Source organism: Watersipora subatra, chromosome 3, assembly GCF_963576615.1.
Source record: "Watersipora subatra chromosome 3, tzWatSuba1.1, whole genome shotgun sequence".
Lineage (NCBI taxonomy): Eukaryota > Metazoa > Bryozoa > Gymnolaemata > Cheilostomatida > Watersiporidae > Watersipora > Watersipora subatra.
Window position 1 is genome coordinate 72,858,270 of NC_088710.1, and position 12,257 is coordinate 72,870,526.

General features: G+C 38.4%; 1 protein-coding gene across 1 annotated transcript; it reads left to right on the forward strand.

The window, feature by feature from the left end:
• Positions 1 to 2,226: 2,226 nt before the first annotated feature.
• On the forward strand, positions 2,227 to 3,245 carry LOC137390975 (protein FAM200A-like). The gene is made up of 2 exons (XM_068077289.1): positions 2,227 to 2,324; positions 3,023 to 3,245. The coding sequence occupies exons 1-2, from the start codon at positions 2,227 to 2,229 to the stop codon at positions 3,243 to 3,245; spliced, it is 321 nt and encodes a 106-aa protein (XP_067933390.1).
• Positions 3,246 to 12,257: the final 9,012 nt, after the last annotated feature.

Sequence of the window (12,257 nt, forward strand, 5' to 3'; positions counted from 1 at the left end):
GCTCTAAACATTCTAGAAGCATTGAGGTTTTGCAAAGCTGCGTGGCAGCAGTTCCACAACGATGCATAATCAACTGCTTCAAACATGCGTTCAAAAATACTTCCTAGCCTAATGCAACTTCTGATACTGAATTGGGAAAAATGCTGAGCAGTGTGGGTTTGTTCGCAGGTAAAATTCTTTCGATTGAAGACTTGAACGATGTTGATTCAGGCCTACTCATTGTTGAAGACTCAAGTGATGGTGAGATAATAGGCAGTGTTCGTGATCCATCAACATCAAGAGATGCAGAAGCAGATGATATGGAAGTTGACAATCAACCAATACAAATCTCTCCTATAAAAAACCTTGATGGAAAATATTAGCAGATATTTGACATTGAAAATAGCGTACAGTGTAAAGTTCTGAAACAAACTCTGATAACACAATTCACAAACTTTCCTGCTTAACAAGTCTGTCTGTAAATTTTTGTACATGTACTGTACATCGAAATAAACATTTATGATCAATAAACTACATACATACTTTATTGGTGATACCTGAATAGTGTTTTTATTCTTGAGTAAATCATTAACACTTAGGTTAGAAATAAAATATTCAATTCTACATGTATAAATATAGGATGCACTGACTCACAGGGCTTAACAGACCACCAACGGTACGTTGTTAATCTAATGTAAAATACAAGATACGGTATGGTTCTTATAATGCAAACTCTGGTAAATTCAAATTATGTGATCCCTTGATTATGTGGTCCCTTCGAATTTGAATTATGCAGACTCCATAGTCCATGCAGTATTTTTAGTTAATCGAAACAACAAAAGTGCAAACATATGCTATGACGTGAAGAAACCTCGTACAAGCAGTTTACTTGAATTTGGTCAAAGTTCAACAGCAAAACTGAGCCAAACGAATGAATTTATGAATGCGAAAAGCCACCATTCTCAAACCATTATGTTTAGGAAAATCTAAGCAAAAATTGGCGGTTTAGGGCCAGCTTAATTAACCCAAAACTACCAAACATTAATTTGCTAATACTTGCCATGCAAACTTTTTCTTTTTTAACAGATATATAGTGCTTTTTTTTATTTTTTCAATTTATTTCTTTTTAACAGATATATAGTGCTGTTGGTAGTATGGCCATCAAGGCATATATGGATGCTGGTTACTCGACTTTGTTGTAGAAATTGTGTATATCAAAAATCTTGTAATATTACCAGAGTTAGGTTCATGTCCACTGGTCAGGCTAGTCAACTGACAGACTCAGCTATTAAACAGTTGCAATAAGTTCGCATTAACAAAAGATAAAGATTCTCACTAGCTACAATATAAGAAGTGTTTCTGCTCCAAACTCATCACAGTGTGATATAAATAATTGGCTACGAAAGTATTCTTAAACTGTAACATCTGGTATAAGAATCTTTAAACAAAGATACTACGCGCATCATGAAACCTTACATTCATTTTAAAGTCATATCAAGATTATATATGGTGCATCTGATGCATGCTTGATTGCATTGCATGATCTTGGGTTTAGAATGCCAGATTGTCCTTGGGAGACTACGTCTTTATCATGTAGACCTGTAGGAGCTGTGTGCTGTCTGGATGGGTTTGGACACCCAAAACCCATATGTACAGTGGCATATCATATACTTCTTCCATTTAGCTGAGACCGTTGTGAGTGACTATATAACCCAGGTGCCCAAATGGAGGCCTACGGGCCTGATCAGGCCCTGCAGCTGTTTTAATCAGGCCCCCAGCTGTTGTAATTTTTTTTAATGTTTTGAAAATTTTAAAGTTTGTTTGGCAATGCATTATTTGAGAGAGAATTTCCCAGCTTGCATTTTCCTGACTTCTACTATGACTAATGACTATGACAAATAATTCATACGCAATCATGGCTCAGAGATTAGTAGACAAAGAAAACCGACGTTTTAATCCAGACTGGACTACACAATTCTTTTTTCATTAGGTAAAAGGGAAACCTATATGTTTGATATGCAATGAAGCAGTTGCTGTAAACAAGGTAGCAAATGTCAAAAGGCATTGCACTAAAAACCATCCTGACTATGAAGGAAGATTTCCTTCAGGTTCAGCTAGGAGGCAGGAACAGCTTGATGGACTAATAAGGCAGGCTAATGGACAAATGGCTATGATGAGGGAGCTACAAGCTTGCAACAGAGAGTAGCTACGGCTGGGTATGAAGTTTGTTGTAAAATTGCCAAGGCAATGGCTCCATACAGCCACAGCGAACTGTTCACAGAATGCATGGTTTCAGCCGTTAAGGCGCTCTACCCTGAAAAACTAGATATTCAGCAAGCTGTTCAGTCAGTACCGCTATCTAGGAATACATGTACACAACGGATAGAAGCTATTGCCAATCATGTGACTGAAGGTGTCATATATAATTTGAACAGGTGTGAATCATTTTCAGTAGATGAGATGTTGCTCAGCTGAGTGTTTGTTTAGTATCTCAACAACAAGTTTAGTGAAGACCTTGCAGCAGGTATTCCACTGACAGAACGTATGACTGGAGAAAATATATACGTATTAGGCATTCAAGGCTTACATGGACTCCCATGAAGTGTCAATGCATAAGATAATATCTGGAGCAACAGATAGCGCCTCAGCTATGGTGGGTGTATATTCTGGTTTTGTTAATCGCCTGAAAGATAACAATCCTCAGATGATTGCATTTCATCGTATCATACACGAAAGCATTCTCTGAGCACTACTGAAAGATGAATATGGAAGTCTTATTCTGGACATAATGAAACTAATAAACTTTCTCGGATCAAAATCATCTCTACGACACCGCCAGCTTAGAAAATTTCTACAGGAGTCTGATTCCCAGTATGATGAATTGTTAGTACACAACAATGTCAGGTTAGTACCATGTTGCTATCTTCAAATTATATTTGACATACTTATTTTCATTACATTATGATGAGGTAAAAAAGCACGGCAAAGTTGTGAATATCGTCAATTATTTTAATATACAATGTACTTTAATGTACTTGTGCAGATGGCTGAGTAAGGGGAGAGCTTTGCAAAGAGTATGGTCTGCAAGACAGCATATTGAGCAGTTTCTTAGTGAGATTGGAGGAGATGCAGCAGAACGATTTTTAGAGATTCTCAGATCGGAGCATTTACTGAGAGACATGGCTTTTCTGACAGACATTTTGGCTCATCTAAATGACCTAAATTTGAAGTTGCAGGGCAAAGGTCGTAATGTGGTAGAACTCTAACAGGCAGTAACATCTTTTAAAGACAAACTCTTGCGACTTTACGAGGACATAAACAGTGATATGAACCACTTTCCAATCATCAGGGAATTTGTGAATGGTCGTGATGATATTGTGGACCTTACAGCAGCACACGCTTTTCTCATTGATGTTTCTTCAAAGATGGAGCTCCGCTTTGCTGCCTTTGGTAGTATCAATAGCATTATTGAGCTGGTTGCGTGTCCACTTCAGGCACATCAGCTTTGGAAAGTCCAAGTTGATAACTTTCCTCATGTTCAGACAGGTGTGGCAGAATTAGAGCTGTGTGATTTAAAAGCAGATATACTAGCTAAAGCTCAACTTACTGGGCAAACTATTGTAGGGTTCTGAACACAACCTGCTGTGCAGGAGAAGTATCTTATGCTACGCAATATGGCAATGTACTTACTTTCTTTGGTACAACCTACTTGTGTGAATCGATGTTTTCAAAGCAGACATTTATAAAAAGTAGGTATCGGAGTGTACTGACAGAGGCACACACTCAACAGCTCTTAGCCATAGCAGTAACCAAAGATAAACCAGATATTGCAGCAATAGCTGCAAAGCCAACTCGCTTCCATGTGTCCCATTAACATTGCAGATATTTCTTCTGCACATTAGATTTTGTTGAGAACAAACCTACATATGTTATTATGTTACACTTTGTTGCTTTCATGTTTATGTTCATGTATATATGTTTACTTAGGCATTACTTGAAATACACATACATGTACATATATACAGCTATATTCATGCCTGGCCCTCCTGATAAGGCTCTGTTACCTGTTTGGCTCTCCACCAAAAGTATTTGGGCACCCCTGCTATATAACATGGAACAATCGGCAGGATTTTCTCTGTGTGCTTGTTAATGTGTCTGACTTGTGTTATTGTTACTCCTAAAATGCTATCTAAATTTGTGTAGTGCTATTACGTTTAGTGTAGTGCTACTCATGGTGCTTCAGTGAATTTTGCAGGCAGCAATATCTAGTGGTAATGGTTTTATGTGTGTTTCGAATCGTGGTGTTATTAGCATTTCTGTGGTGCTGTTAACACCTGTCTGGTGATTCAGTGAGTGTTTTGTGCGAAGAACATGCCATTTAACATCAACGATTTTTTCATAGCGATTAGATAGTGAAGATATTAAATGTAATTTTAAGAATGCTTATCAGTTTCAAAATATTGTTTGAATTGGTAGGAGTCCAACTGGGTAAAGACGGTGATGAGAAGGATAAGTTTTGTTCTCATATCAAACTTTTTGCATTACGATATGCAATAATGCTGGTAGAGACGTTAAGTTTTGTTGGCTTTAACATGCAAGATGTAGGCTCCACTTATCCAGACACTAAAGCCCATTTAATTGGAATTTATGGCGCTGAAAAATGCTATACATTAAAACACTATAACAATTATTGCAGTTTTGCAAACATTTGGCAAACTAGAGTGTGATTCTTTGTTATGAGTTGAAACTCTCAGAAAGAATGTTAATTTTGGTGGAAACGATGATGTTAGGAAAGAATTTTCTTTAGTTATAATGGTTGATGGCTTAAAAGAAAGGTTTGTAGCATAAGCAATTATATGCAACAAATTGGTTTGAATCGTAAGTTTGACAGATATTTGTCATGGTCAAAAAACTTGCAAAAGAATTTAGTGCAATAACAAAAGGTACCGAGGCTAAAATTAGCAGCATTAGTGTTTTAGAAGTAGCGAGACTTGTTTCCAGTCAATCAAAAAAAGAAGCACTGATCATTACCCATTTAAGTGCACAAGTCAATAGAATTTTGCAAAGGCAACGTAAAAACTGTGATGATAAAAGTCTAAGGGAGAATACTTCAGAGTTAGGGATAGAACTTCTGGTTATGAGTCTCCTATACATGAATGTAGGAGCCAATATAGACTCTAGCCAGTCTTTTTGGAATTTTAGTGTTGATTGATAATTGGCGCACAATGTTTAAGAGTGAACTATCACCTACAGCGATGATAAGTGTTATAACTGTAGTAATCGTGACCACCAACTATGTGGTTGTACTGCAGCTAGGTGTTTTTTATGCAATATGATAAACTATACTAGCATTGACTGCAACAAAAACAGTTCTGAGTATTCTAGGAAACAATATTCTACCAGTACCACTATAATATAAGTAGCAGGATGGAAAGTGGCAGATGAATAAGAAAATGTAGAGATATGAGAGACAGGGACTACCCACACTCCCATCCATATCTGAGTATGAGAGTAAGAGTGGGGTAGATATTTAAAAAAATTTGACATTCACTGGTAGACAATTTAAGGATGTTTAGGCAGATGTATTAACGAAGCTTGATGCCTTATGCCAGCAAGGTTCCAGCAAACTAGTCAAGTAGCACCAACCCCTGTCTACTACAGCATAAAGGCAACATATGCATTGATGAATATGTCACTGTGTGATACAAGGTGGCTAGAGAATGACAACTTGATGCAGTATATGATGATTTCATGCCTCAGGCATTGCTACTGGTTATCAATGATGATCAACTCAGAAGAAAATTGCTTGACGACAATGGAGGTGATCACGGTTTGAGTTTGGAACAAGCAATCAAGAAATGCAGGATTGCTGAAAAACTCAAAGAACAACATGGCAATGTTACTATTAGATGAGTCTGTTCAGGTTGTGAGTCTTAAGACGAAGCACACAAAGCAGTCAACGGCAGCTGTTGCAACAGAGAATGAAGAAACGGTAAGGTCCCCTCATTTAATGGTCAACAAGAGTCTTTGTGGCAACTGTTATCTGTCACACCTACCTCAAAAATTTCCAGCAAATGGACAACAATGTCATAACTGCAATACCTTTAACCACTACAAGGCTCAATGCAAATCTAAGAAACACATCAAGATAGGTGTAGAAAAGAGTGCCAAATCTGAAAATTGTGTAGAAAAACAGAAAGTTGATGGCTAACACAACAATAAAGACTGGTAATAGCTGCAAACAAACCAAGTTTCAATAAGATATGACACATCCTGTAATATCCTGAAATTCTCTTATTATATTGATCTCGGCAATTTAAAGCTAGACAAAAATCATTTTAAACTTTGTCAGTTTGATGGTTCTACAATGAGAGCATTTGGTGGCTGCACTATACAAGTGGAAGGAAAGAACCTCTACTTCCTGGTTCATAGGCACCCAAATTTCTGCCTACTGATTGCCTACTAGATGTGCCTCTAGCATTTGGGTTGATTTCATTCAATAAAGATTAGGTAAATATTGTGAGTAGCAGCAATTTGGAAGACATTTTGAGCAGTTATAAAGACATGTTCACTTGCATTGGATGCTTGCCAGAAAAATACCCTATTGAGCTGGACAAAACAGTGTTACCTCGCCAGTGTCTCATTCGCAAAATATTTCTGTTGATGGTCACAGAATTGAAGAAACTTGATTCATACACTAAGAATTATTAACCATCCAACGACCTAAATTAGCAACAATGTGTCAGTCTGCAAACCAAACAGCTTCTTGAGGGATGTTTGGACCCCTCCAATCTCCATGCCCTACATCATAATCACTATCCAATGCACATCTTGAAAGACGTACTCAGTAAGTTGGATGGCACTAAATTGTTCTCTTTGTGATGCCAAAAATGGTTTTTGCCAAATCAAACTAAGCAATCTCTCAAATAACCTAAATAAATAATAGATGCCATTTGTCAAATGCAAATAGTTGAGAATGCCACTGATTATTTTCAAGTCCAGAGGAATTCCAAAGAAAGCTATCCGGTGCAGTTAGTAATCTCAAGGGAGTGACCGTAGCAGCAGATGACATACTCATATATGGGAAATGATCTATCCAAGATGAAGCCATGCAAGATCCCAATTCAAACATTAAAATATTGCTAACTAGAGCAAGAGTGAACCTCAAGATGAACATGAACAAATGCAAATTCCTCCTTGATGACATACCATATATAGGTCACATTATCACTCCTGATGGTGTCAAACCAGATACAAGAAAATCAACGCTATTAAAGACATGAAGACACCTATCAACTATGATGGAGTTAGATGCTTGCTGAGTCTAGTTAAGAATTTGGTCATTTATTCCTAACTGAATGCGAGCCACGGAGGCAAATGGTTAGATTAAAAGACTTAGACTTAGCGTGCGAAAAAGACCAAGCCAGGCCCTTTATACCGATAAAACGCCTCATCATTGAAGCCTTAAGCTTGACGTACTTCTGGATCAATGAGTCTGTTGTCATTTAGACAGTCGCATGCACTAATAGACTTGGGGCAGTCCTCTTACACCAGTGTAGCCTGTTTAGGCAGTTATAGATTAAGGAATTAATCTGCGAGTGAGAACTACGCTCTCATTGAACTTGAGCTGCTAGCTACAGTGTATGGAATGTAGAAGTTTGACCAGTATGTATTTGAAAATTCTGATGTGACAATTCACACTGACTATCATAGTCCATTAGAACAAATCCTTGCAAAACCTCTGAACAAAGCATCAAAGAGACTCCAGTCCAGCCTTTGGCCATTCAGTGATATCCCATGAAGGTGATCTACAAATCAGGTTGAGCGCAAGTCTCAGCAAATATACTTTCAAAAGCCCCAGTTGATGGAGAAAATGCCACAGGCACTACTGATGAACAAATTTTTAGTGGTAACCAGCTTCGGAGCTTCCTGTCAAATCTAACAGCAGAAAATCTAAAGAGATCTTCCAGTATGCGACTGTACATATCAACATAAATTATTAAACAACACACCAGAGGTGATCCAATGCTCAGCATACTTCAGTCGATCATGTCAGACTAACCAACCAAGCTGACAGAAGTTATAGAGCCATTGAAACAAGAGATAAAGAGATGAGCTTGCCTTGCTTGATAGAATCATCTACAGAAGGCAAAAGCTGGGAATACCTGATAACGCTAAACAAATGATATTGGGCAAACTGCAATGCAGCTATCAAGAGACAGCTGCTACTGTGTGCATGGCTAAAGCTGCAGTATATTGGCCTCAGCAGTGTAAGGACATAAAGCAAAAAACTGATCAGTGTGTCACATGTGTGTTTCACTCTCCTAGCCAGGCAGCTGAAACCCAGCTAGCCACCCACATTCCTAAAATAAGTATGCCAGAAATCTGTCACATCTCAACATTGGATGCCCTGTTTGGCTGAAAGATATTTAATTAAAGAAGACTAATGGGCAGCAAGGAAAAGTCATTGAATGACTGTTTGATCAGTCATGCCTAGTTGCCATCAACCAGACAGATCAATTAGTGAAACGAAACCAAGAAGATCTCAGACCCTACCATGAAGCTGATGTAAAACATGGTGCTAATAACCAGTGTACTACAGCTGATGTACCAAACTCGATGCTAACCCAACCACTGATGATACCTGTGATGTAGATATCCTCTCCAATCATTACTTAACCGATGAACCTGTTACTCTGCAACAGCCCAGGAACACTGTCAGCTGTCATACCTGCCAGACCTACCTGAAGACACAGCAGACAAAAACAACTCCTGCCAAGTTCAATGACTTTGCTGTGTACAAATAGATTGATGTATAAATTGACATGGCTCATGACTTGTGTTTATGACATTGCAATTATGTGGCTAACAATATGTAAATGTTGCACTTGTTTTCTGACTCTGATACTCTCAACACTTATACTAGATATGGTTTAACATATGCATCCATCCTGGTGCAAAGTTGTATTAAATATATTGCCATAGCTTTGACATGAAGGACGCAAGCCTTCATGTTATAAACAAATGGATGTTAATATTATGTGCTAGCTTTATTACAAACTCCCTACTCACAGTCTAAAGCTTGTTGCCTCCTAACATGATTGGTGGCAAAACCTATGTTTGAACCCCAATAGTTGCAGTGCCTATGTTCAGACTTCAAAGAAAAAAAAGGGCATGTTGTATATGCAGGCGTCTCTTGTGCGTATGACTATGTTACAGAAACTTGGGCTAAGAAAGCCAGATAGGCTTTAGAAGGCAAAGCCTCTCACACAGGTCTGAAGGATTATGTAGCTTTGTCAGCTTACTGAGAAAGCTAAGGAAAAGCGAAATAGATATGGAGAAGGGTATAGTCAAGGGCATTCTTCTTCCTGCTTCTGGAGAGTGAAGTTGTGGTGAGTGATTATACAACAGTATGAAGTACTAACACGAACGAACAAAAACACATAATATGCTATTACTAAAAATGCTGCAGTAACATGATTGATCACTCAGAGTTTTTTTAGTCCTTTATCAACTACTGCAAATTACTAATTACATTAAGTAGCGTGTATAAAACTAACTTTCGCGGTCAGTTCGAGTTTTTGTAAGGATCGGTTAGGTTTGCAAAGGATCGGTTTGACCAAATTTATATGGCACTCATTAACTTGTTGCATATTCTATTTTAATTTTATTCAATTTTTCATTTCCTCTAGTCAGTTTACTTTTCACTTTACTTTAAACATTCACATTGCAACTATAAATGCAACGTATATCTTATTAATGCTTATTTACATCAATTAATAATACTACTACAAGTTTTCCCGATGTCATAGTATAGTTGGCCTGGTCATAGTATAGTTGGTATATAGCTCAACCAAGTTGGCTGAACTTACATCACCAGTACGAAGCTTGGTAAAGAAGAATGTCCACTTCAATTGGGAGCCACACCATCAGGAAGCTCTGGAGAGAATCAAACGCGAACTGTGTACAGCACAACTGATCTCTTACTACGATCCAAATCTAAACGTCACAACATTTTACAATGCGATGCGAGAAAATTTGGACTTGGAGCATGGCTACGACAGATTGACTCTACAGGTCAAGAGAAGATTGTAGCGATGGCTTCCAGGTCATTGACAGACACAGAATCCAGATATTCAAACATTGAGCGCAAATGCCTATCCGTCATGTATGGGCTTGAGAAATTCGAATACTACCTCCTTGGAAAAAAAGTAGCTGTCGAGATCGACCACTCCCCACTCGAGCAGATATTCAAGAAAGGAATTGCAGAAGCTCTAGCGCGACTGCAACATATGCTGATCAGATGCCTGAAGTTTTACCTTGAAGTCAAATACAAACCAGGGAAGACAATTCCCGTGGCTGATGCTTTATCACGTGTGTGTTTCAAGAAGACCGGTGGAACTACACAACACAATAAGAATATACATTTCCTATCACACTCATCAAAAATTATTGATCTCCCACGACTCAACTCTGAAACAGCAAGCAATACTACACTGAGGAAGCTGAAAAGACAAGTCTACGAAGGATGGCCGCAAATAAGAGCACACTGTCCTGAGAACTATGGGACTATTGGAACTTCAGATGTAATCTGGTGCTCGAAGACGGTCTAATCCTGAAAAACGATCGAATGGTTATTCCAACATCACTACGTCAACATCTACTCCAACAGATTCACCAAAGACATCAAGGTGAAACGAAATGCCTACTCAAAGCTAGAGAATCAGTATTCTGGCCAGGCATGACTAAATATATACGTGAAATGGTGCAAGCATGCGAACAGTGCAACAAACACCAACCGGCACAGCAGAAACTACCACTACTGCAACCTGAACTACCAACCAGACCATGAGAGAAACTGGGCACAGATATCTTTGAACTCATTGGTCAGAAACATCTAATTGTCGTAGACTACTATTCAAGATATCCAGTAGTACATACTCTAACAAATATTACAGCTCAAACCATATGCGACCAATTCACCAGCATATTAGCTGAATTTGGACAACCTTCAGTGATAATAGCAGATTTTGGAACCCAATACACCAGTGAAACATTTCGGAGCAAATACAAAGCCAGTGGTATAGAATTGACCTTCAGTTCTCTATACCACCACCAAGCTAACAGTGTTGCGGAACGATTTGTCGGAAACATCAAGTCACTATGGAAGAAAGCCCTAGACGACAAAACATTGATCAAACTAGCGTTATGGTCGTTCAGGACTACACCCTTAGACGATCATATGGCATCCTCATACGAGTTGTTATTCGGACGAAAGCCGAGGACTTTACTACCAAACATAAAAGGCAACATCTCATCAAACCATCCTAGTAACACTGAACATCAAGATGCCAACCAGAAAAGACAATTCCATCAAGCAAAATTCTACAACAAACGATCTGGTCCAGACCAACAACCTCTACAAACCAATAAGCCCGTTTACGTCTGGAATACCCTGAAGAAAGTATGGGAACCTGGTAAAATACTATACCAGCCTGATGCCATTTCCAAGCCGAGAACATACTCTGTGGAAATCAATGGTACACCTTACATCAGGACCTGCGAACACCTAAGACCCCGTTCATCGATAACAAGGGAATCATCAGTGAGCTCTAGACCACTCAACCTCACTATTACCCAACCTACTCTATTACCATCACAATCAGCACCTCCGGCAGAGACAACTACTGAGAACATCACCCAGACTACGGTTACACCCTCAGCACCTATTACGACAACTCGAGGTACAACCTTTAAGCCCAAGCCGCAGATTACACGCGCAGGACGAGTAACTAAAGTACCAGCGAAGTTTCAAGACTAACTTTCATTATCATCCAAAAGAGGGGGATGTCATAGTATAGTATAATCCAGAACATTCTAGACTATTACTCATGCTTACATTATTGCATCATTTACTAGTCTTGTTTATATGTTATACTGTTATACACTTGTGTGCATGACAAGAATTCCGCAAGTCATGTTTTCTATTATTCTGGCATATTCTAGAATGATCTTTTCTACTATATAAGCAAGGTTCCTGGCTATAGCAATCCAGTTCGGTATTAAACTTCTACATTACAGTTCGATACATTAAACATACAGCTCTCTTCTTCTACTCTTATATATATGAGCAATCTTTATTGTAATCAATAGTCTTATTTTACATACTTTTCTTACATATTTTACTCTTCTATGATAGACATACACACATACGTGGATACAGAGAAAAACTTTCACACCCGATGTAATATCAATCACTGAAAAGAATTCAAAGTGGT

What these genes read in the sequence shown, in the direction of transcription:
- LOC137390975 (XM_068077289.1), top strand. Translation starts at nt 2,227, where the DNA reads ATGGCTCCATACAGCCACAGCGAACTGTTCACAGAATGCATGGTTTCA. An exon ending in GATATTCAGCAAGCTGTTCA is followed by an intron (nt 2,325 to 3,022) that starts GTCAGTACCGCT and finishes GTACTTGTGCAG; the next exon opens with ATGGCTGAGTAAGGGGAGAG.